Genomic DNA, 19,838 nt, shown 5'->3' on the forward strand with positions numbered 1-19,838 from the left:
AAGGACAGACACTCAGCCAGCTGACACTGATGCCCACATGCCGGAGAGCCTGGTGAGGACCTGGGCTGACGTCCCAGCTCTTCTCATCTGCCTGGTCCTCTGTGTTGTCCTCTACCGCAGCCTCCTGACCCTGGTGAGAACATCGACGTCTCCTTACAACCATCTCCTTAGCCAGCCGTCAGCTCCACTCCAGGAGCAGACTCCACTGGGTCCTGACCTGATCACTGCGGTCTGGGTGACTGCGCATCTGCTGGACTGAAGGCCTGAGACTGGAGACTCCAGACCTGGCACTGGGCTTGGCTGTCATGAGCCTGTCATGATGAGGTGTGTCTGCAGGGCTTAGAGTTGACGTAGGGCTGTCTGCTTGGCACTGATCATGTCTACTGCAGAGCCCAGCATTAAGATTGCCATTTCTTTTTTTTTTTTTTAAAGAATTTTAATATTTATTTTTTAGTTTTCGGCGGACACAACATCTTTGTTGGTATGTGGTGCTGAGGATCGAACCCGGGCCGCACGCATGCCAGGCGAGCGCGCTACCGCTTGAGCCACAGCCCCAGCCCCAGCCCCGCCATTTCTTGATTAAGAACCTATAGAGTGAATTGTATTAAGTGACTGGACTAAGGCAGAAGCACGTGGACATTCTTTATTTCTCCCCTCGTCTACATAAGTCGCACCTTTGCTCCCCGGGACACATGGCCAGCAGCAGGAAGAGAGCACCAGCCAGCCAGAGGCTACTTCCACCTCCAAACTGGCAGGAAAGGAGCAAACAGAGAGAAAGCAGTGAGAGCCATGACGGAAGGACAAAGGGAGAGGACAGGCTGTTCCCCAGGCAGGACCACAGCCAGGACAGCCCAGTCCAGCAACGAGAACCCACACTCGGAGACAAAGGCTCAGGTGGCTTCCCTCCATCAGCAGGCAGGTCCATGACAACTGTGGCTGTTAGGTAGGAGTTCAGGGACACCAAGATGCAGGGACAGGATGTAAGGAAGATGCTGCTGGAGGGCAAGACAGGAGCCCGGTACCATGGCCTCTCAGCCAGGGAGGACTTATCACCATGGCAACTTCCTCAGAGGGTCAACATTTTAACATGACCAGTGGGGGTGGAGTGGGCGGCATTCTAATCAGGTAACCAGTGGGGGGAGCTGGACACTATTCTAACCAGGTGTCCTAAGGTAATATGTGGTGGTCCGTTTTCAAAATACAGTCCTAATTGGATCCAGTCATAGGCATTTCATTTATGGCCCTTCCCGTTTGCCTGCCCCAATTTGAAACTTAGCTGATTGCATGGACTGTACCCACAGCTCCTCCAACCAGATTGAAAGGCAGGCTGCACTGGGGCTGGAAGCAGGCTGCCGCCCGCCCGGGCACTTGCTAGCCAGGTTTCTGCAGCACCTTGGTATTTCTAACAGGTCACCAATGGGAGGAAGTGGGGTAAGGTCTTCAGTCGGGTCCACACGGGGAGAAAAGCCCACATCTCGGCATACATGACACAGATTTCCAGACATGGGGCCTTGAGCTCTCTTCCACTCGACCCACTTTGCTTCACCTTGTGTGGTGCTACATCACCCTCACTTTCAATAAATCTGCACTTTGCCTGTTCCTTGGTGTGTCTTGCTCAGTTCTTTGTTTGGAACACCAAGGATCTGGACTCTAACTGGTGCCCCCACAAGAGCACCTTGGCAAGCCACCCAGGAGGTAAGCCCCTCTTCAGGGACACCCCCTGTTGTACCCACCTAAATCCACGCTCCTTTCTATCAGGCTCTCCCACAGCACCACGTGCAGACTGAGGACTGCAGTTCCCAGGGCGATCAGAAGGTTGAGAGCTCTGTAGCCCGGAAGGATGGAGGCCCTGGGAGTCCCCTGGACTCAGGGGCGGCCCAGCCTCCTGCTGTGTGCTTGACCTGGCTTGCTGGGGGTTTGGTTTCATTGTTTTTTTTTTTTAATCTCCTCCATGAGCCTGGGTGCCCTCCCTTCACTTCTCAACCACTTTCCTTGCTCATAATGTACTGTCAGAGCTCCTGGTTCTTTGCCACACTCTCAGACGCACATTCAGGCAATTTGAAGCCACCAGGGAGCCCTGCTTGAAGACTCCCGTGACAATCCTGACCCAGAAGTGAGCAGTAGTTAGACAGTCTGTGCCAGACACAAGACAAAGCTCACCAACGCAGGCACGCCGTGCAGTCATCCAACTACTCCAGCCCTGCACTCCTCCCAAAGGACTTGCTGCGTCAGAGCCTGGCTTGGCGCTGGGGTGCCGGTCGCCTCCACTCCCTCCCCAGCCTTCTCCCGCCTCCTATGCACTCCTGCTCCTTCTGGCAAGCGCGTCTTCCTGCATGGGCGTCATGTCCTCAAAACACCTGTTACCTTTTCTTTAAATGTTGATCTGAAATTACCAATGAGGGATGGGGCTACTGATTGTGGGTGTTACAGATCAATCACTTGTGGTTGATCTTCATTGAAAGAACACAGGCAAGAAAATCTGTGCCCCCCACACCTTTCTCTGGGCTTAATAAGACCACAACAGGCAGGAGAGGAACAACTGGGACGCCATTCAGTGACACTGCGCACATAGGACTGTGTGGGTTCCTTGGTCCTAAGAGCAGGGAGACTAAACTCTGCTGGTAAGAGAATGATGATTTTTAAACAGGGAAAGAAAAGTTACCAAGATGCTAGGAGCAGAAGACGACCTCAGGGAGTCACAGGGTCAGAGCAGAGGGCGTCTTTACTCAAAAGGGAAAGAAGAAATTGTGTCCCAAAATTGTTAGACAGGAAGCTCATGGTCCTGGTCATAGGGACTCAAAGGAAATGTGTGCGCACCTAACACAAGGCCAGAGACTCTCATCTGATTACAAGTTTTTTGCGGGATTTCTATGGGAACAAGTGGGAAACACCAAAACCCAAGGTCCCTAATTCCGAAGAGAGTTGCCTTGGGTGGGATTGAGAGGCCTAGTTACAGGACCTAAAAACTCTCCTCTCTTCCAGAATAGCCGACGTGGGAGGGCCCACCTCCATTCCACAGCCCTTGCCACCTGGATGAACCCTGACGATCTGATAAAACAACTTCTCTTCACTGCAATAATGCTTGGCCCCAGTACAGCTAGGGGATCTGAGGAGGTGGCCCCTGAGCGGAAGCCCAACTGTAATACCATCCTGCAACAGGAGATAAAGCAAGTGGTTAAAAGTCCCCTATGTCCAGACCTTCATGGCCCTTTACCAAATCCCACTCCTACGTGATGACAAGATCCCACAAGGAACCCTAAGAAAACTGCCCCAAATCCCCATATCCTGGACCCATTGTTAAGCTGCCCGCTATGGCAACTCCTCCATATGACCCGTCCAGGGAGGAACCATGGACCGCCTCCTTCCCCAAAGCTTCTGAGCCATCAGCACCCCAGAAGTGGGACTCATCCTGGTCCCTCATGTTACCTCAGGGAGGTGGCTGGGGCAGAGGACATGGTGAGGGGGCAAGGCCCCTGGATGTGAGGGCCATCCATCAGCACAAGGGAAGACGGGGAAGGCGCCCAGCAGACCCAGGCGGGCTTGCTGATGGTTCCAGACCCTGGCCAGGGCTTGTGGTTTGTGCTGGAGACGCAGTGCATCTTGACAGTAGGCTGCGCCCACGGGAGAGGGAGAGAGTCCCTGAGGCAGCGGCAGGGAAGCTGAGCTCTTTGCCTGAACTCCAGAGGAGAACCACCCCAGACAGAGGCAGTCCCAACAGAGGACCCCCTGGGGATCATAACACCCTGCAGGAATGACAAGGAGAGCCCAGAAGACAGGCGCGCTCTTGGCAGGGATGAAAAAGGGCATACAAAACCCAATAAATGGTGACAAATTAAAAGTTCCCTATGTCCAAACCTTCATGGCCCTTTACCAAAAGGAAAAGATGGAAACGTGAAGCATTCCATGACGGCTAGAAGAGGCCTTCCGCGTGTGTACCAGTACAGCCCTCCTCTAGAGCGGGCCTCGCCCATGGGGAAGACATCTCATTAGCCAGTCAGCCCCAGACAGCAGGAGAAAATGACAGAAACCCCAGAGGGGGCCTCCACCAAGCAAAACCAGGACTAGACTCTGCCTTCATGGTCTTCAACACGGGGATGTGGAGGAAAGTAGAAAGGATCGGAGTAAAGACAGACCAAAATTGGCAATGCCCTTGAGACCCGTAAATCATCCCGAGGAAATGTAAGAGGACCTCAAGAGAAGACTTCCTGCTTCCAGTGAAAAAACACCAGGCACTGGGTAAGAGCCTGCCAAAGGCCACCGTCAGATCCCTTCACATGGGAAGGGACCATTTGCCAGAGGACCCTGGTGCTGGGGAATTGACTGCCCCTGTTCTAAAAGAGGGGCTGTCAGTCGAGACTGACTGAGGATGCCCCAGGTGCCCGGAAGCCCCCTGTGACATCACCACCTCTCCTGAGGAGCCTCGGGGAACCTTGGATATTATGGGTGAAAAAAAATCGAATTCCTGGTTGAAACGGGAGCTACTTGCTCTGCTCTAACTGCTTTTGGGGGAAGCCTTCTTCTAGGTCCGCTTTTGTGGTAGGCCTTGAAGGGAGAAACAAAAAAGGACACTTTACCTTTCCCATACCTTGCCAGTTTGATGATTTGCTTTTCACTCATGTATTTCTAATAATACCCTGCTCTCCTCTCCCACTACTAGGACAAGAAATAATGGCAAAACTGAGGGCATTGCTTCACAGAGGGTACAACCCCCAAACACTCCTGGTGGCCATTTGTGATCCTGTAGATTGATTCTCAAGTATATCCTTGCAGCTTGGTTTGCTCCAAGGCCAGAGAAAGCTGTTTATACTCACCTAGCACATATGATCCAGAAGGATCCTGAGCATTACCCAAATAGAAGCAATATCCTTTAAAAGAAGAAGCAAAAAGGGATTATGACCTACTATAGATGAGCTAGTTAATATGGACTTCTTAAATCTTGCCAGTCTCCCCTATAATAAGTCAATTTGCCTGTTCTACAACCTGGCAGGGAATACTGGCCAGTACAAGACCTGAGACCGGTCCCGGTACACCCTGTAGGTGCAGACCCTTGTACCTTGCTCTTCAAATACCAGAGACCCTACTTGGTTTACGGTGCTGGGTCTCAAGGGTGCATTTCCAATCCCTCTGCCTCTGTCATCCCAGTATCTCTGTTTTTTGAACGGGAAAACCCTGTCCTTCCCCAGGGGGGTTAGGGACCGCCCTCATGTCTTTGCTTGGGCCCTAGTAAAGTACTTGAGGGATCTCAAGCTCAAGTGGGGATGGATTATGTGGATGACCTGCTAATATGTAGTCCAACCAAGGAGGTCTCCAAGCAAACACCATACACTCAATTGCTTAGCAGAAAGAGGATACCAGTAAAAAGAAGGTCCAGATCTCCCAAAAGAGGGTGTAATATTTGGGATATATGTTAATTGTAGGGACCAAACAAATCTCCCTGGACAGGATAAGGGCCATTTGTGAGTTGAGTCCACTGGCCAATAAGCAACAGCTCCACTCCTTTGGGGGAATGGCAGGTATTATGGTTTGGATGTGAGGTGTTCCCCCAAAAGCTTATGTGTGAGACCATGCAAGAGGGTGTAGAGGAGAAATGACTGGGTTGTGAGAGCCTTAGCCCCGTCAGTGACTTAGTCACCTCATGGGAATTAACAGTGGAAGCTGAAGTGGGTGGGTGTGGCTGGTCATAGGAGGCCTGGCTGGGGTAGGTATTGGTGTCGAGTGGATCTTTCTGCCTCCTGATCATCACGTGGGCTGCCTCTCTCCACCACACTCTCCTGCCATGTCGCCCTGCCTCACCTTGAGCCCCAAGGAATGGAGCCGGCCTTCTATGGACGGAGACCTCTGAAAACATGAGCCCCCAAATAAACTTTTCCTCTTCTACAACTGTGCTGGTCAGGTCTTTTAGTCACAGTGGCACAAAAAGCTGAAACAGCAGGTTTCTGTAGAATCTGGATCCCAGCTTTGGCCTTACTGTACAACCCCTCTATGAAAGCATAGAAGGCTAGCCTCGGAGCCTCCAGAGTGAAGAGAAAGAGGGGGCTTTGGGGCACTAAAGCAGGCCCTCAGCCAGGCCCCAGCTCAGGAGCACCTGACCTCACCACACCATTCACCCCTTACGTGGCAGAAGAAGGGGAACAGCCACAGGGGTCCTAACCCAAGACCTGGAGGAACTACAGGGTGGCCAGAACGTATGCGAGTGGTTGTGCTACAGCCCTCCTGGTAACAGAGGCCACTAAGATTACTTTAGGACAACCTCTTGAGGTCCTCACCCCACACCAGGTCAAAGCCACCTTGGAAATGAAAGGGCATGTACGGATGATGAGACTCACAAAGTACCAAGCAGTTCTCTTGGATAACCCTGAATTTGGTATCAGACATGATACTCTCAGTGAGCCTCCCCGATGCCCTCTGCCCTCCAGCTGAACACTCACGTGAGGAAGTGACCTTCCAGGCCTGTCGGTTGCCCAGACCTATCTGCACAACCCTGCCTAACATGGAGAAGGAACGGTTCACGACAGAGTACTTGTGTCTCCAAGGGTCAGAGGAAGGCTGGGTCTGCAGTATTTCACCTAGAAAAACAGCAGCTCAACCTTGCCCCTGGGGACCTCAGCTCAGAAGGCTGAGCTAACTGCTCTAACTAGAGCACTAGCGAAACGGGGAGGGCAGGTGCTCAGTCTAGACACAGACTTCAAGTGTGCTGGGTGGAGCACGGGGGGGTGGGGGGCATCTCTTCTTACCACCCCCTGCATCAGGGACACCTCTGGGCCTGACTGTGGGACCTGGTAATCTCCATGCTGCCACTCATGGCAGATTCCACCAGGACAAGCCCCTCAGAACACTCTCCTAAATCCTAGTGGAGAGGTTGGCTTGCTAACCCGTGCTTGGACTGAGCTGCAGTGCTATCCCATGCACTGCAACTGACATAAGCATCCCAACTCACAGGTGTGCACCTGGGAAGGGGGCATGGAGAGAGGGAAGGGCTCAACAAGCTATGGTCTGGAGGGGCTCTGGCCTCCATATCCCGAGTTGCCACATGATTGTCTGGATCCCAGGTTTCCATGCCAGCTCTGTTCTGACCAGGGGTTGGCATGGTGATAAAGATGCTTCTGCAAGTTCAAATCCAATATGGCTCCACCCTAGGCTCACCTGGGGAGCTGGCTTTTAATGCTGTTTTGAGAATCAATACATTTCAAATCCCCCATAGCATTTCACTTGATGGGCCCACTATTTAGGTCCCAGATACAAACACTGCAAAGCAAACTGTTGGGGCTAGACTTGCACTAAGAAGCAGCTGTCCACCCTTGCAGGGTTCCCATGGATCTGAGAACCTCCAGGACTGGCATGAGAGCGCGTGGGGAGCCACTCTGAATGACTCGCGCCTTCCACTCTGAAGGAGAGGCTGTGACCATCACTACATTTCGTAGTGATCTGGGTGCTGTCCTGGTTCAGGAAGTTGAGGGCGTCTTCAGATGTAGGCGATGCCCCTTGGGTTGAATTACACTCACCTGTCCCTTGTAACCTTGCCCCTCTGGTCTTTTTTGGATGGAACTTTTCTCGTGACTTTCTCTTGCTCTCTCATTTGGGGAGCTTGAGGCCGAGAACAACTGAGCTTGTTTAAAAGTCAAGTGTGTGTGTTTTATTTGGTGTCCCTGAAAATTCACACGAGCGTGTGGGTCAGGGGCAGCAACAGAGGGCTCCATGGCCCCTAGAACCGCAGAGTTGATGATTCACTGCAAAAACAGTGAGCCCAGACATCAACCTACCTGCATCCAGTCCAGGGAACACTGGAAGCCACAGCCTTGGGGTGCAGGGAGAGCCAGCCCACCTGAGTCAAGGCCACCAGGGAATGCCACATGGCCCTGGTGACCCCGGAGCTCCGGGTGCACCTCAGGTGGGCACACGTGTAGAACATAGCAGCCAGATCGGTGAGCCAGTACAGACCAGGGATGGGTGGATGCCTGGCATGGTGATCATAGGCATGGCTCTTCCACCTGTTGGCCCCACTGGGACGTGACTCCAGGCCACAAAGTGGCCTCACACATTCCCCATTTCCATTAAGCAAAGAGAAAAGGCATGTGGGGCTGGGGGACGTGGGCTGCTGGCCAGCGACACCTGCCTGGAGACATCGCCCACCCAGGAAGGCTCAGCCTGCGGGAAGTGGGCTAAGATGGAGACACAGGCCACCCTACCTGTTTGCCACTTCCTGGCCACCAGTCTCCACCCAAGGCTGTCTGCTCAAGCAACTGGAAACTCCAGGAACATCGCAGGGCAGCAACCTTAAGTCAGTGGGGAATACAGTGTCCTGTTCAGAAGAAATGCCAGAAGCGCACAGCACCAGAGCCTGCCAGGTAGGGCAGGGCAGCAGACTGGTCATGCCACAGCTGTCCACAAGTGCCAGTGGCCTCAGGGAGCACAGCTCTCTGCCAACCCTGAATGCTCAAGCTTAACCCCTCACAGCTGCACCACACAGGCTTCAGCATCTGGCAGTGACCTGGACACGGCCAGCTGGCTCCCCAGGACATTGAAACTCAAGGATCAGGGTCAGTCTCAGCATCCACTGCCTGCCCACTGACATCTCTCTCCACTCGTGAACAGCCTTCACTTCACTCACCATCCCAAGGCCTTCCAGACTCAGGAGCGTGGACCCAGGGCATCCGCCCAGCAGCCCTCGGGGAGGAAAAGCCGTATTTACCGTGTCCCCACATCCCAAGGGGTGGGCTCTGGCCCCTGCTGCAGGATGACCTGTGCCTCCCACCAGGTTTGCATGTTGGGGCTCTAAGCCACAGCTTGGTGTGGGAGGTGGGGGTCGGGGGGGAGGCCCCTCAGCGGGGTCAGTGCCTACTGAGAGGAGACAGCTGGACCTCTGGCTCCTTCTCCACACATGCACGCGCTCTGCACGGAGGGGCCCGCCAGGCAGGGCTGTCTGGCCGCATGCTCTGTGGTCTGCAGTGTTTCCTCCTGGCCCACAGCAGAGACGGGAGCCACAGTTCATGGCTGTTCAGAGCAAGCTTCAGTATGCACTGATGACCTCGAGTTTTCAAACACCTCCTAGCTTCAACTCAACCACCAATGTTTTGCCAGGCTTTTCTCCCTTTTTATTAGAACTTAAAGGCAAATCCCTAACACCATGTCATTTCTCCCACAAATGTCAGAATTCACCTCAAAACCATGTCATCACAGCGAATTCCTTAATGCCACCAATGCCCAGCCTGTTCACATGATTGTCTCAAAAATGGCTTCTTACAGTTGCTTTGCTCCCAGCACCGCAGCCCCACGTCTCTGGGCCTCTGGGTGCTTGGAAAAGGTGCTGTCTGACAGCGTCCCTCAGGGCTCTGGCGCCACGCTTCTTCTTGGTGGCTGAGCTGGTCCTCTTCACCCTGCTTCCTGTGACCTCATTTCCAAGTCTAGGTGCATGTTATCTGGGAATTACTTTTTGGTACCAGGGATTAGGCACAAGAACTCCACCATTAAGGTGCACCCCCAACTTTTTAATTTTTTCAGACAAGGTCTCACTAAGTTGCTGAGACTGGCCCTGAACTTGTGATCCTCCTGCCTCAGCCTCCCGAGTTGCTGGGGTTATAGGTGTGCACCACTGCGCCTGTCCATTAATTGCAAAACTCTCATCGGATATCAGGATAACCTGATACAGCAGTGACAAATGCGGGTCCCTGCTCAGCTCTCACAGTATGGAGTCGCCCTGCAAGCTCTGCCTGGCAGGCTGTTTCTGCCTGGGCAAGCAGAGGCACCCCAAGCTGAGAACCGAGAAGACAACCTGCAGCAAGCCTGGCCACCACATTCTGCTCTCAGACCCAGCCACACTCGCCAGCTCCAGGGGCGTGACCAGCTCTGAGCACCAACCAACGGGGAGGGCATGGGCAGAGGAAGCTCCTGTTGCCCAGTAGGCAGGCAGGCGGGCAGCCGCTATACAGCCAGCTTCTGGGCACCACCCAGCACCAGGCATGTGCACAGAGCTGCCCAGCAGCCAAGGCCCATGACACAGGGCAGTGCAGTGGAGTCATTAAGCAGCCTGAAAGCCAAGGGCCAGAGCTGAGCAGCCCAGTCCCAGGTTGGCAGCATCTCTGTAACTCGTGGTCCCACATGTGGATGCAGAGCTGGGCAGACACGTCCAGTTCTCACCCATATACCATGGCCTTCCTGGGCACCTTCTATGAACTCAATGAACAGAAACGAGACACGATGCCACTGTGCCAAAGAGCTGACGCCCAGGTCAGTCTCAGAACAAGAAGCTGCAAGTACAAGAGCTGAGGGTGCAGCTTTGACCCACACGGACAGCCCACCCGTCCTGTGCTGCCACGGAGCAGACGCAGTCCCACATGTGCCGTGCCAACCAGACCCCGGCTTTGAATTCAGGTCTGGCCTTTTAACTGGCTCCCAATGACACAGAGGTGCTCGTTTGTAAGTTCCCACATAGTGAGGTCGCAAAAGAGGCTTTGCTTCTCTGAAAAATGTAACACTATCTTGCAGAGATGGAAGAAAGACGGATGAGCAAAGAGGGAGAGAAAGAGCCAGGACAAAAGGTTAAAGTGCACACGAGTGACAGCGGGGACAGGGGTCAAGTTCATGGGGTGAGACAGCCATGGGCACATCTCCAGGGCGGGTACACGGGGTGTGTGTGTGTGTGTGTGTGTGTGTGTGTTTATGCTTGCGCGTACGCACTGCTCAGTCTCCATGTCATACTCTGGATCCCCTTCTTCTGATGGCATTTTCCTGGTGGTACTTCTCAGGAGCTCTGTAGAGCTCCAAGCTCCACCCAGTTATTCTGAAAGACCATAAGGTTTCCTTCCAGACTCAAGAGTGACAGAGGGCACAGCTCGTCCCCAGCAAAGGTGGAGCCCCGGGGCCAGGGCCTCTACACCTGGCCCCCCCGGTGAGTCCTCTGATGCCGAGTGAAGAAGCCCAGGTGGCGGAAGCCCTTCCCACAGCGCTCACACTCATAGGACCTCTTGGCCAGGTGCAGCTTCTGGTGGATGCTGAAGCCCTTGGGCCACCGGAAGGCCTTCCCACACTCGGCACAGGTGTAGGGCTTCTCCCCGCTGTGAATGCGCTGGTGGTGACTAAGGTTCTCCTTGGTCCGGAAAGCCTTGCCGCAGTTGGTGCAGAAGAAAGGCCTCTCCCCAGTGTGCACAAGCTGGTGCCGGAGGAGGTTGGACTTCTGCTTGAAGGCCTTCCCGCAGTCACCACACACGTAGGGCCGGTGCTCTGTGTGGACTTTGCGATGCTGCACCAGACGGTCCTTCAAGCTAAAGGCCTGTCCACACAGCTCGCAGCTGAAGGGCTTCTCACTCGTGTGGTTCCTCTGGTGGCGCAGGAGGTTGGAACACCAGCGGAAGGTCTGGCCACACTGGAAGCACTCAAAGGACCTGGTTCCTGTGTGCACCGTCTGGTGAGCAGCCAGCCGGCTGTGGCAGCTCAGCGCCTTCCCACATGTGCCACAGATGAATGCAGGTTCCTCCGTGTGGCTCCTGTGCTGCTCCCCAAGACCTGGCCACTGCCTGCAGGACTTTCCACACGCCTGGCCGTGGAGAGTCGTGGGCTTACCTGCCTTCCTCCCTGGAGCAGTCCTGGGAAGCTGCACCTCACCCACAGCTGGGAGGAAGCTCTTCCCCCAGCTAGCCCCTTTCTGGACTCTTCTCCGCAGGTGGATCTTTTCGTGAACCCAGGCCAGCTGATCACAGAGTCTTTTGTGGTCAACAGTCTTCCTTGACCCTACAGAGGAACACCAACAAATTTACAGGATTGGTGGCTCCAGGGGCAGGCAAGTCACGCAGTGGCCATCTGAAAGTGTGAAGAAAAGCTACCAAATGTCATCTCTACTCATCTCAAGCAAAACAAGGAGGCACTCCTAAAAAGTCACTCTCTATAGCATAAGCTATAAAGAAACATGCTAAAAACACATAGGTGAGCCGAACTTGGTGGCACATGCCTGTCATCCCAGCAGCTCGAGAGGCTGAGACAGGAGGATGGCAAGTTCAAAACCAGCTTCAGCAACGCAACGGCGAGGTGCTAAGCAACTCAGTAAGACCCTGTCTCTAAATACACATTAGGGGGGCTGGGGATGTGGCTTAGTGCTTAAGTGCACCTGAGTCAAATCCCTGGTACCCCCCCACCCCCGCAAAAAAAAAAAAAAACCACAGAGGAGACTGTGGCTGGGGCTCAGTGGTAGAGCGCTTGCCTGGCATGTGTGAGGCAGTGGGTTTGATTTCCAGCACCACATGCAAATAAATAAATAAAGATCCACTGACAACAAAAAAGAAAAAGAAAACAAAAAACAGAACCCACATAGGTCAGCTAGAACTACTAGCACTGGACTACACAGAGTGAACTCAGAGCTCGCTCTAACTCTGTGGTAGTCATCCAGGACCACTGAGGAGAGGGGGACCTGCGAGAAGGTTTGACCATCTCAGTAATGCACACTGGCTGGTGTCCCCACGCGAGGAGGGGCTCAGGACAGTGTCACCCCGCTGAGGTACAGGTAGGGCCTAGGCAGGGGCCGGGGAACTCCGTATATTCAGGACCCCACATCCTCCCCAGCCAGGGGCTCCAACATGTCCAGACGCCTTCCAGCCTGTCTCAGGCGCACACAGCCCTGGATCTGAGCTAAGGCACTGACCCCGGGGCTGGGTAGGGCTCAGTGGCACAGGGCTTACCCAGCACATGGGAGAGGCCCTGGTCCATCCCCAGCACCACAAAAGGGAGAAACAATATACCCTGGTGACCACTGCCAAGGCCACCACCTCCATTAAGGGAGGGAGGCAGCACCGTTGACCAGCGTTACAAATGAACCGGAATAAAGAGCCCACCTAAGGCCACTCAGGAGACTCTGACCTGCATCAGGCACACAGGCCTCAGAACCCCCCCACACTGAGTTGTCACAGAACAGTGCCTGGGACTGGCACAGGCTCTCCACACACCTCCCTCCCCCCAAATTACCTCACCAGCTGAGCCCAGGACCCTTGTAAATGCCATCCCAGTAGGACCAGTGGCAGGAGTGCAGCTGCCACCTGTGTCCCACTCAGAAGCAGCTCTGTGCCCCTCTCCCCTGGAAGGGGAAGGTGATGGGAGATCTGAGGACAGAGGAAGAGGCCAACCAGTCCAGAGTGCTGCGCTCACCTGGGTGGGAGTCCCGCTGTGCTTCCCGAAACTCAGCTCTCTCCCAGTCTTCAACCCCTGGCTCACCCCACTGCTCCAGGTGAGAGACAAGATCTGGTCTGGGGCCACAAAGTCCTTCTCAAAAGAGAGAAAAGGTTTTATTTGTGCAGAGGACAAAGTGAGGGTCAGGGCTCAGGCCAGGTTTAGGTCAGTATAAGGTGAACTCAGCAGCCAGGACAGCCCTGAAGGACCCCCTGGAGAATCTTCCCTGAAGCAGAGATGAAAGAAGAGACATCCCCATTCCCACTGTCCCACACAGGGTCCTGGAGACTCGAGCCAAGAAGACATGCGAGGCTGGGCACGGAGGTGCACACCTGTAATCCCAGCAGCTCAGGAGGCTGAGGCAGGAGGATCACAAGTTCAAAGCCAGCCTTAGCAACAAGAGGCGCTAAGCAACTCAGTCCCTGTCTCTAATAAAATACAAAATAGGGCTGGGGATGTGGCTCAGTGGTCAAGTGCCCCTGAGTTCAATCCCCGGCACACCCCCCCCCCAAAAAAAAAAGAGAAGACAAGCTGCCTCCAGAGAAGTCAAGAGAGCCCCCAGACCAGATGGTCAGAGGGTGGGCCGGGCCCTTCTGTCTGCTCAGGCTGAGAACTCCCTACCCGAAGCCCTCAGCTAGAACCTATCAGGCTCTCGAGGCCCACACAGCCTCACCCAAAGCAACCAAGCTCCTGAAGTTGTCCAGCATCACATCCTGGTAGAGGGCCCTCTGGCTGGGGCCAAGACACTCCCACTCTTCCCTTGAGAAGTACACTGCCACATCCTCAAAGGTCACTGGCACCTGACACATGCACGGCTCCAGGACTAGCTGCTCCTGAAAAAGAGTGAGAGACACAGCACCAAGTCCCACGTCTGCAGGAAGGGGTAAGAGTAGGTGACAGTGTTCAAGAGGAACAACCCCAGAGGTCCACAGCCGAATCTGGGAAGGCACCTGTGTGAGCAGGTGTCTGCACCCAACTCTTAGGCTAGACCCCTGACTCCCAAGTGGCTGCACTTGGAGATGGGGCCTCCGAAGAAGCAATTAAGGTTAAATGAGATCAAAGGGTGGGGTCCTAAACAACAGGACTGGGGTCCTTATTAGAACGTCAGAAAGCCAGGCTGGGGGGTGCATGCCTGTAATCTTGGCAATTCAAGAGACTGAGAGGCAGGAGAATCACAAGTTCAAGGCCAGCCTCAGCAACTTATTGAGGCCCTAAGCAACTTAGCAATACCCTGTCTGAAAAAAGGAAAGAGCTGGGAATGTGGCTCAGTGCTTAAGCAGGTTCAATCCCAGGACGAGGGGAAAAAGGGAAGAGCTCCATGGCTCCTTCCCACAGGAGGCCCTTCACAAAGGCAGCCTCTACATCCAGGAAGAAGCCCTGGCCAGGACTGCACGTGCCAGCACTGACGCTGGACTCTGCAGGATAGAGAAGCAGATGGCTATAGCGTTAAGCTGCCCGCCTGGTAGTTTGCTTGCAACTGTGATGGACTAGGCACGTAAAAGAACCAAGCCCATTTTCCAAGTTGGCTATGACTTCTACCAGGCTCTTACCTAAGTGAACTGGGCTCTTTCCTTTTCCCAGCCCCAAGAAAGAGAACCAGCAGAAAGGTGAGCCCGGCAGGTACCCTCCCTGCCTCGGCCGCACCTGGGGGCCTGCAGCCAACAGCAGCTCACCTGGGGCACATCCACGGGAACTGCAGTGGTCACGCGCTGAGGAAACACAGGCATAATGGAGCAGACAGTCTGGGGAGACAGAGTGGGGTGAGCAGGAGAGGCTGGCACAGAGCCCCACCCAACTCCAAAAGCCAACCCCCACTTGCAAGCCCAGGGAGCCCAGGAAAAGCCAGCGGTGCCTATGCCCTGGCATTGAGGTGCCAGGGAGAGCAGGTGCTATGGCCTCTGGCAAGCAGCAGAACTCTGGAACACCAGGAAGCAGGCAGGCCTGTCTCCAGACCAGGTAGAGACCAGCCGGCAGGGCTGAAAGTCACCAGCCTGACTGCGGGCGTGGCACTGGAGAGTGACACAGAGCCCCAACCAAGGCCAGGCCACTCCACAGGGCGGGCACACAAACTGTCCTCGGGGTGCTTTCCCATGAAGGGGCCACATCCCAGCCACCTTCTCCCAACTCAGAATATGGGCTGGCCCGGGGAGTCCCCACTCGCCCTCACTGAGGTGCCCGTCAGGCCAGGCGTTCCCCACTATGAGCCGCATTTGCTGCTGTGGCCTCTGGCCTGCCAAGAACACCTTCCCCGGGATCCAGACGCCTCCTGCTGCACGGGCCTCGCCTCTCCTGTGGAGCCCAGCCTAAGACACCATGGGAGAAGACATCCCCAGTGGTAGGAAGAAAGAACACACCTCCTTCCCCTGCAAGCGAGAAGGGGCCTTGCTACAGACCCTCCGTCAGGAGTGCCCTGAGAGCCATCATGAGCCTGTCACACCAAGTCCAGCAACTTAGATAAAGACCAGAACTGAGCAAGCCAAGTGGAAGCCCAGCCTGCTGAGCGAGTGCCACCAGGACGGACACTCCCCAAGGAAGAGCAGCCTGCAGGCCGGGCGTGTTTTTCTAGGAGGACCAACAAACAACTTCCAGTTTCTCTTAATGAGGCAGCACGACCTCAAACCCAAACCGTCAGAGGAAAACTGCAGCCCATCTCTCATCAACAGACATGGCCATCTCCAGATATCAGAGGCCAAACCCAAGACTGAGAGCATGCACCCCAAAGACACAGTCACTGTGTCTGAGCTGGAGACCTGGGATCAGGCAGGAGCTGTCCTTGCGCTCACCTCTGCACACCTCACCGCACAGACTCTCCCCATTTCCCCTCTGGCACTATCAAGTGCACCCAAGCTCTGAACAGCTGTCAGTCACATGGAGCTGCTCAACGCTTTAGTGTTTTCCAGCTTGAGATTTGTAAGGACCCAGCTTGTTGTGACCGCAGCCCATCTTGGCTGTAAGAGCCTGTGCACCCACCAGGTGACCAGGGCACTACAGAGCAGAGTTATTAGGACAGGCTGTGTGTGTTGCGGTGGTCATCGATGTCCAGACTGCTTTTTTTTTAATATATTCTTTTTAGTCATTGATGAACTTGATTATATTTGCTTATTTATATGCGGAGCTGAGAATCGAACCCAATGCCTCACATGCCAGGCAAGCTCTGCCACTGAGCCACACACAACCCTGGCCCCCCGATTGCTGCTGCTTCTTTTGTTGTTGTTGTTATGCTGGGGATTGAACCCAGGGCCTTGTGCATGCGAGGCGAGCACTCTACCAGCTGAGCTCTGTCCCCAGCCTCCCAGACTGCTTCTTAACTGACCTTTGACATGTTAACGGTTTCTGAGAAAGGCCAGGTCTGCTCTGGCTGGCCAGGGCCCACCTGTGTCCAGCTGAGCACATGAACCTTCTGCCCTGCAGCTGCTTTGCCTGGTAAGGGACTGGCTTGCTACCTTCTGCGGCCTGGATCTGCCAGCCTTCTCTGGTCTCAGCCACTCCCACCTTCTGCAGACACCTCTCACACATGGGGTGCCAGGTTTTCCCCTGATAAGATCACCTCTTCCTTTTAAAAGCTGGTTGCAGCTTTAGTTACAATGACTTTCCTAGCTTTTCCTTTGTCATTTGGAAATGAACCAATATCATTAACCATGTTAGAAACACAAAGGAGATGGGCTGGGGTTGTGGCTCAGTGGTAGAGCACTCGCCTAGCATGTGTGAGAACTGGGGTTGTCAGCACCACATATGAATAAATAAAATAAAGGTCCATTAATAACTAAAAAAAATTTAAAAAACACAAAGGAGAAAACACAGTATGAAGTTCTATAATTATCTCAAAAGATATACTGATATGATTTAAATAAATGTCTTTTCCAAAACTCATGCTACAATCTGTATCCATTCAAGTAGCCACAGGGGACCTGGGAGGTCACCCGGTGGACTGATATCACTGTCAGGGCAAGCCACAGACTGATCAGAACTATAACCCCTCTAAGTCATCAATAAAAAGAAAAGCTTAAAACAAGCAAAATGTCTGAATGGACACTTTAGAATAAAGTCAGAATGGTCCAGGAAAAGGTACATGGAGCACAGGGTTTTCTATAATTGAAGCCAGAATGAGACAAGCAGTCAGTGTAGATCTGTAAACAGTCAGGACGGGTCAAGGAGGCCAACTTTGAGTGAGTCTGGGAAGTTGGAGACTGCCCCTGAGGGATCTTATCTAGAACCTGCCCCTGCTCCAACCTGTTGCCAAGGTACCCGGTCCCAGGAACTGCCCCTCCCTACAGGGAGCCGTGTCCTGAGCACCTCCAAGCTGCCCTTCCCCCTTCAGCCCACCTGTGTCCCACCTTTGGCCCTCCCACCGAGCGCTCTGGGTCTGGTCAGGTGCGCAGGAAGAAGAAAGATAGGGGAAGAGGGCAGGAGAACAAAGGAAGCCTAGGACATATAAAAAGGGCACAACACCTCGCTTCTGGGGATACCAGGATGCCAGCTATGGGCCTTCTCCCTCCCAGGAGAAGTCGGTTTCCCCTTTTTAAATAAACCCTGCTTTGTGCTCGCCTCGCGTGCTTCTCCAGTGTTCTACTTCAACATGTGGGGAGCAGGACTCGTCAGCGGCGACGGGCGGTCTCTTACTGACAGTGACTCACAAACTGTGTGACGGAAAGTGACAGCTCCCCTCCTCTGAGCACCACTGTGGCAAAAGCCTGGATCTCCAATGGGAGCAAGAGAGTGCAACCTGCAGAGCACGCAGCAGGGGGTCAGCAGCCCCAGGAAAGCAGGCGGGGGACTGCAGCGCCCGGCAGCTCACCTGCGGGCCTCCGCAGCCGGGCCTCGTGCGCCGGCCCTCCGGGGCTGTGCAGCGGGGCCGGCTTCGGCGTGTCTAAAGGGGAAGGGGGTTCCGAGCGCGGATCGGTAAGACCGGCCCGCGTCAGGCAGGCCTGGAGCGCGAGGGACGGTGAGCAACCTAAAACCGCAGCCCCCAAGCGGCGCGGGGAAGTGCCGCACCGGGTCCCCCGACACACGGACTTCAACTTCCCAACGGAAGTGCGCTGCCCCTGGAGCAGCTTCCGGCCCTTCTAGGAACCGAATCTCGGTGTAACGCTGGAGGACTAGGCCCCGCCCCGGGGGCACCGTCCCAGCGCGCGCCCCGCCCCCAGAACGGAGGCACGCCCGCCGGACAGGCCCCGCCCCCAGAGCGGGAGCACGCCCGCCGGACAGGCCCCGCCCCCAGAGCAGGAGCACGCCCGCCGGACAGGCCCCGCCCTCCAGCGGCCCTGGCCGGTCGCGAGCTCTTCTAGAACAGGTCCTTCCAGTTCAGAGCACGCCTGGCATTGGGGCGTCCGTTCCCTGGATAGTGAGGTCCCCGGCCACGTGCACCTGTCCGCGGACCCCTTCCACCCGCCTTCTGGATTGGCTGTGGCTCTCTCCTGAGCCTGCTGGGGGGTGTTTTTTCCTTTCACCGCAAAATATACCTTCGTAACCTTTCTTAATGTGAAGTGGTAGTGTTCAGTACCTTCACGCCGTAGTGTGTTGAGTCTCAAAACTTCTCCTGCAAAACAGAAGGCCTGGGCCGCGCAGTGCTCATTCCTGTGATCTCAGTGACTCCGGAGGCAGAGGCAGGAGGGTCACAAGTTTGAGGCCCACCAGGACAACGTAGCAAGGCCCTGTCTCAACATAAAAAGGGCTGGGGGTGTAGCTCACTGGTAGAGCGCCTCTGAGTTCAATCCCCATTAACCTACAAGAGATGTACCCTGTGAATGCAAGAATGGGGTCTTCAGAGGCCCCACGCAGAAGAACGCAAGAACACCACAGCCAGGACTGGTCAGAAGCCATACAGGCGGGAACCAAGGGAATGTGATCACAGTGGGAAGCGTGGTTTGCATTTTTGTTTTGGTATTAGGGATTTTAACTCAGGGGCAATTCACCACTGAGATACAACCCCAGCCCTTTTTATTTTTATTTTGAGACAGGGTCTCACTAAGGACCTTGATAAGTTGCTGAGGCTGAACTTGAACTTATACTTGTGATTCCTGTGTCAGCCACCAAGTCACTGGGATTACCGGCATGTGCAACCGTGCCGGACTGCGAAGTGTTTTGACAAATTTCAGACCTTATGCAGCACAAGAGAATTCACGCAGGAGACTTCCACCTGTGAAATGAATACGGGAAGGCCATAATTCTATCTCAGTCATTACTACATAGATGCAAATCTTTATTGGAAAGAAACCACAAGAATGTGCTGACTGGGTTGCTGCACCAGGATTCCAGGTTCCCCATGCCAGAGGACAGGCTCTGACGTGGCCTCCTTTGCAGACCACACCTCGGTGAGCGTGGAGTTCACACGGGAGAGGAGCTGTACATGAGTGCTGCAGGCAGAGCCCTGGCCACCCTCCCACAGGAGGATTGGGGGGTGGAGGCCCCTGTGGCAGTGCCTGTGCACCCGGCTGTGGGTGGCAGCCATCGGAGAGCATGTGGTAGCTCACACCGAAGTTTAGTTCCTCTGACAGTTCAAGGAAGAGCAAATTCACACTGAATAAATAGGAAGGCAGGGCTGGGGTTGTGGCTCAGTGGTAGAGTGTTCGCCTAGGATGCATGAGGCACTGGGTTCGATCCTCAACACGACATAAAAATAAAAAATAAAGATATTGTGTCTAGGGGCTGGGGATATAGCTCAGTTGATACAGTGCTTGCCTTGCTTGCAC

General features: G+C 54.5%; 1 protein-coding gene across 2 annotated transcripts; it reads right to left on the reverse strand.

Annotated features, from left to right (window-relative positions):
* Positions 1-9,069: 9,069 nt before the first annotated feature.
* Znf707 (zinc finger protein 707) lies at positions 9,070-18,198 on the reverse strand. 2 transcript variants are annotated; one of them, XM_046448904.2, is made up of 5 exons: positions 17,945-18,198; positions 14,823-14,891; positions 13,823-13,982; positions 13,129-13,242; positions 9,070-11,724 (listed from the first exon to the last, which is right to left on the reverse strand). In XM_046448904.2, the coding sequence occupies exons 2-5, from the start codon at positions 14,874-14,876 to the stop codon at positions 10,868-10,870; spliced, it is 1,185 nt and encodes a 394-aa protein (XP_046304860.1). In that variant the 5' UTR covers positions 14,877-14,891; positions 17,945-18,198; the 3' UTR covers positions 9,070-10,867. The 2 variants fall into 2 exon arrangements, with proteins under 2 accessions (XP_046304860.1, XP_046304861.1); XM_046448905.2 differs by lacking the exon at positions 14,823-14,891.
* Between the last annotated feature and the right edge of the window lie 1,640 nt (positions 18,199-19,838).

This window comes from Marmota monax, unplaced genomic scaffold (genome assembly GCF_021218885.2).
Source record: "Marmota monax isolate L192 unplaced genomic scaffold, Marmota_monax_Labrador192_F-V1.1 WCK01_AAM20220418_F8-fsc00073, whole genome shotgun sequence".
Classification (NCBI taxonomy): Eukaryota; Metazoa; Chordata; class Mammalia; order Rodentia; family Sciuridae; genus Marmota; species Marmota monax.

Bases quoted from the DNA above. Each gene is read 5' to 3' on its own strand.
- Znf707 (XM_046448904.2), bottom strand. From the start codon at position 14,876: ATGCCTGTGTTTCCTCAGCGCGTGACCACTGCAGTTCCCGTGGATGTG. The intron at 13,243-13,822 runs GTGAGGCTGTGT...TCTTTTGAGAAG, and splicing joins CAGGAGCTTGGTTGCTTTGG to GACTTTGTGGCCCCAGACCA. The intron at 11,725-13,128 runs GTGAGCGCAGCA...GTTCCTCTGTAG, and splicing joins ACAGCGGGACTCCCACCCAG to GGTCAAGGAAGACTGTTGAC.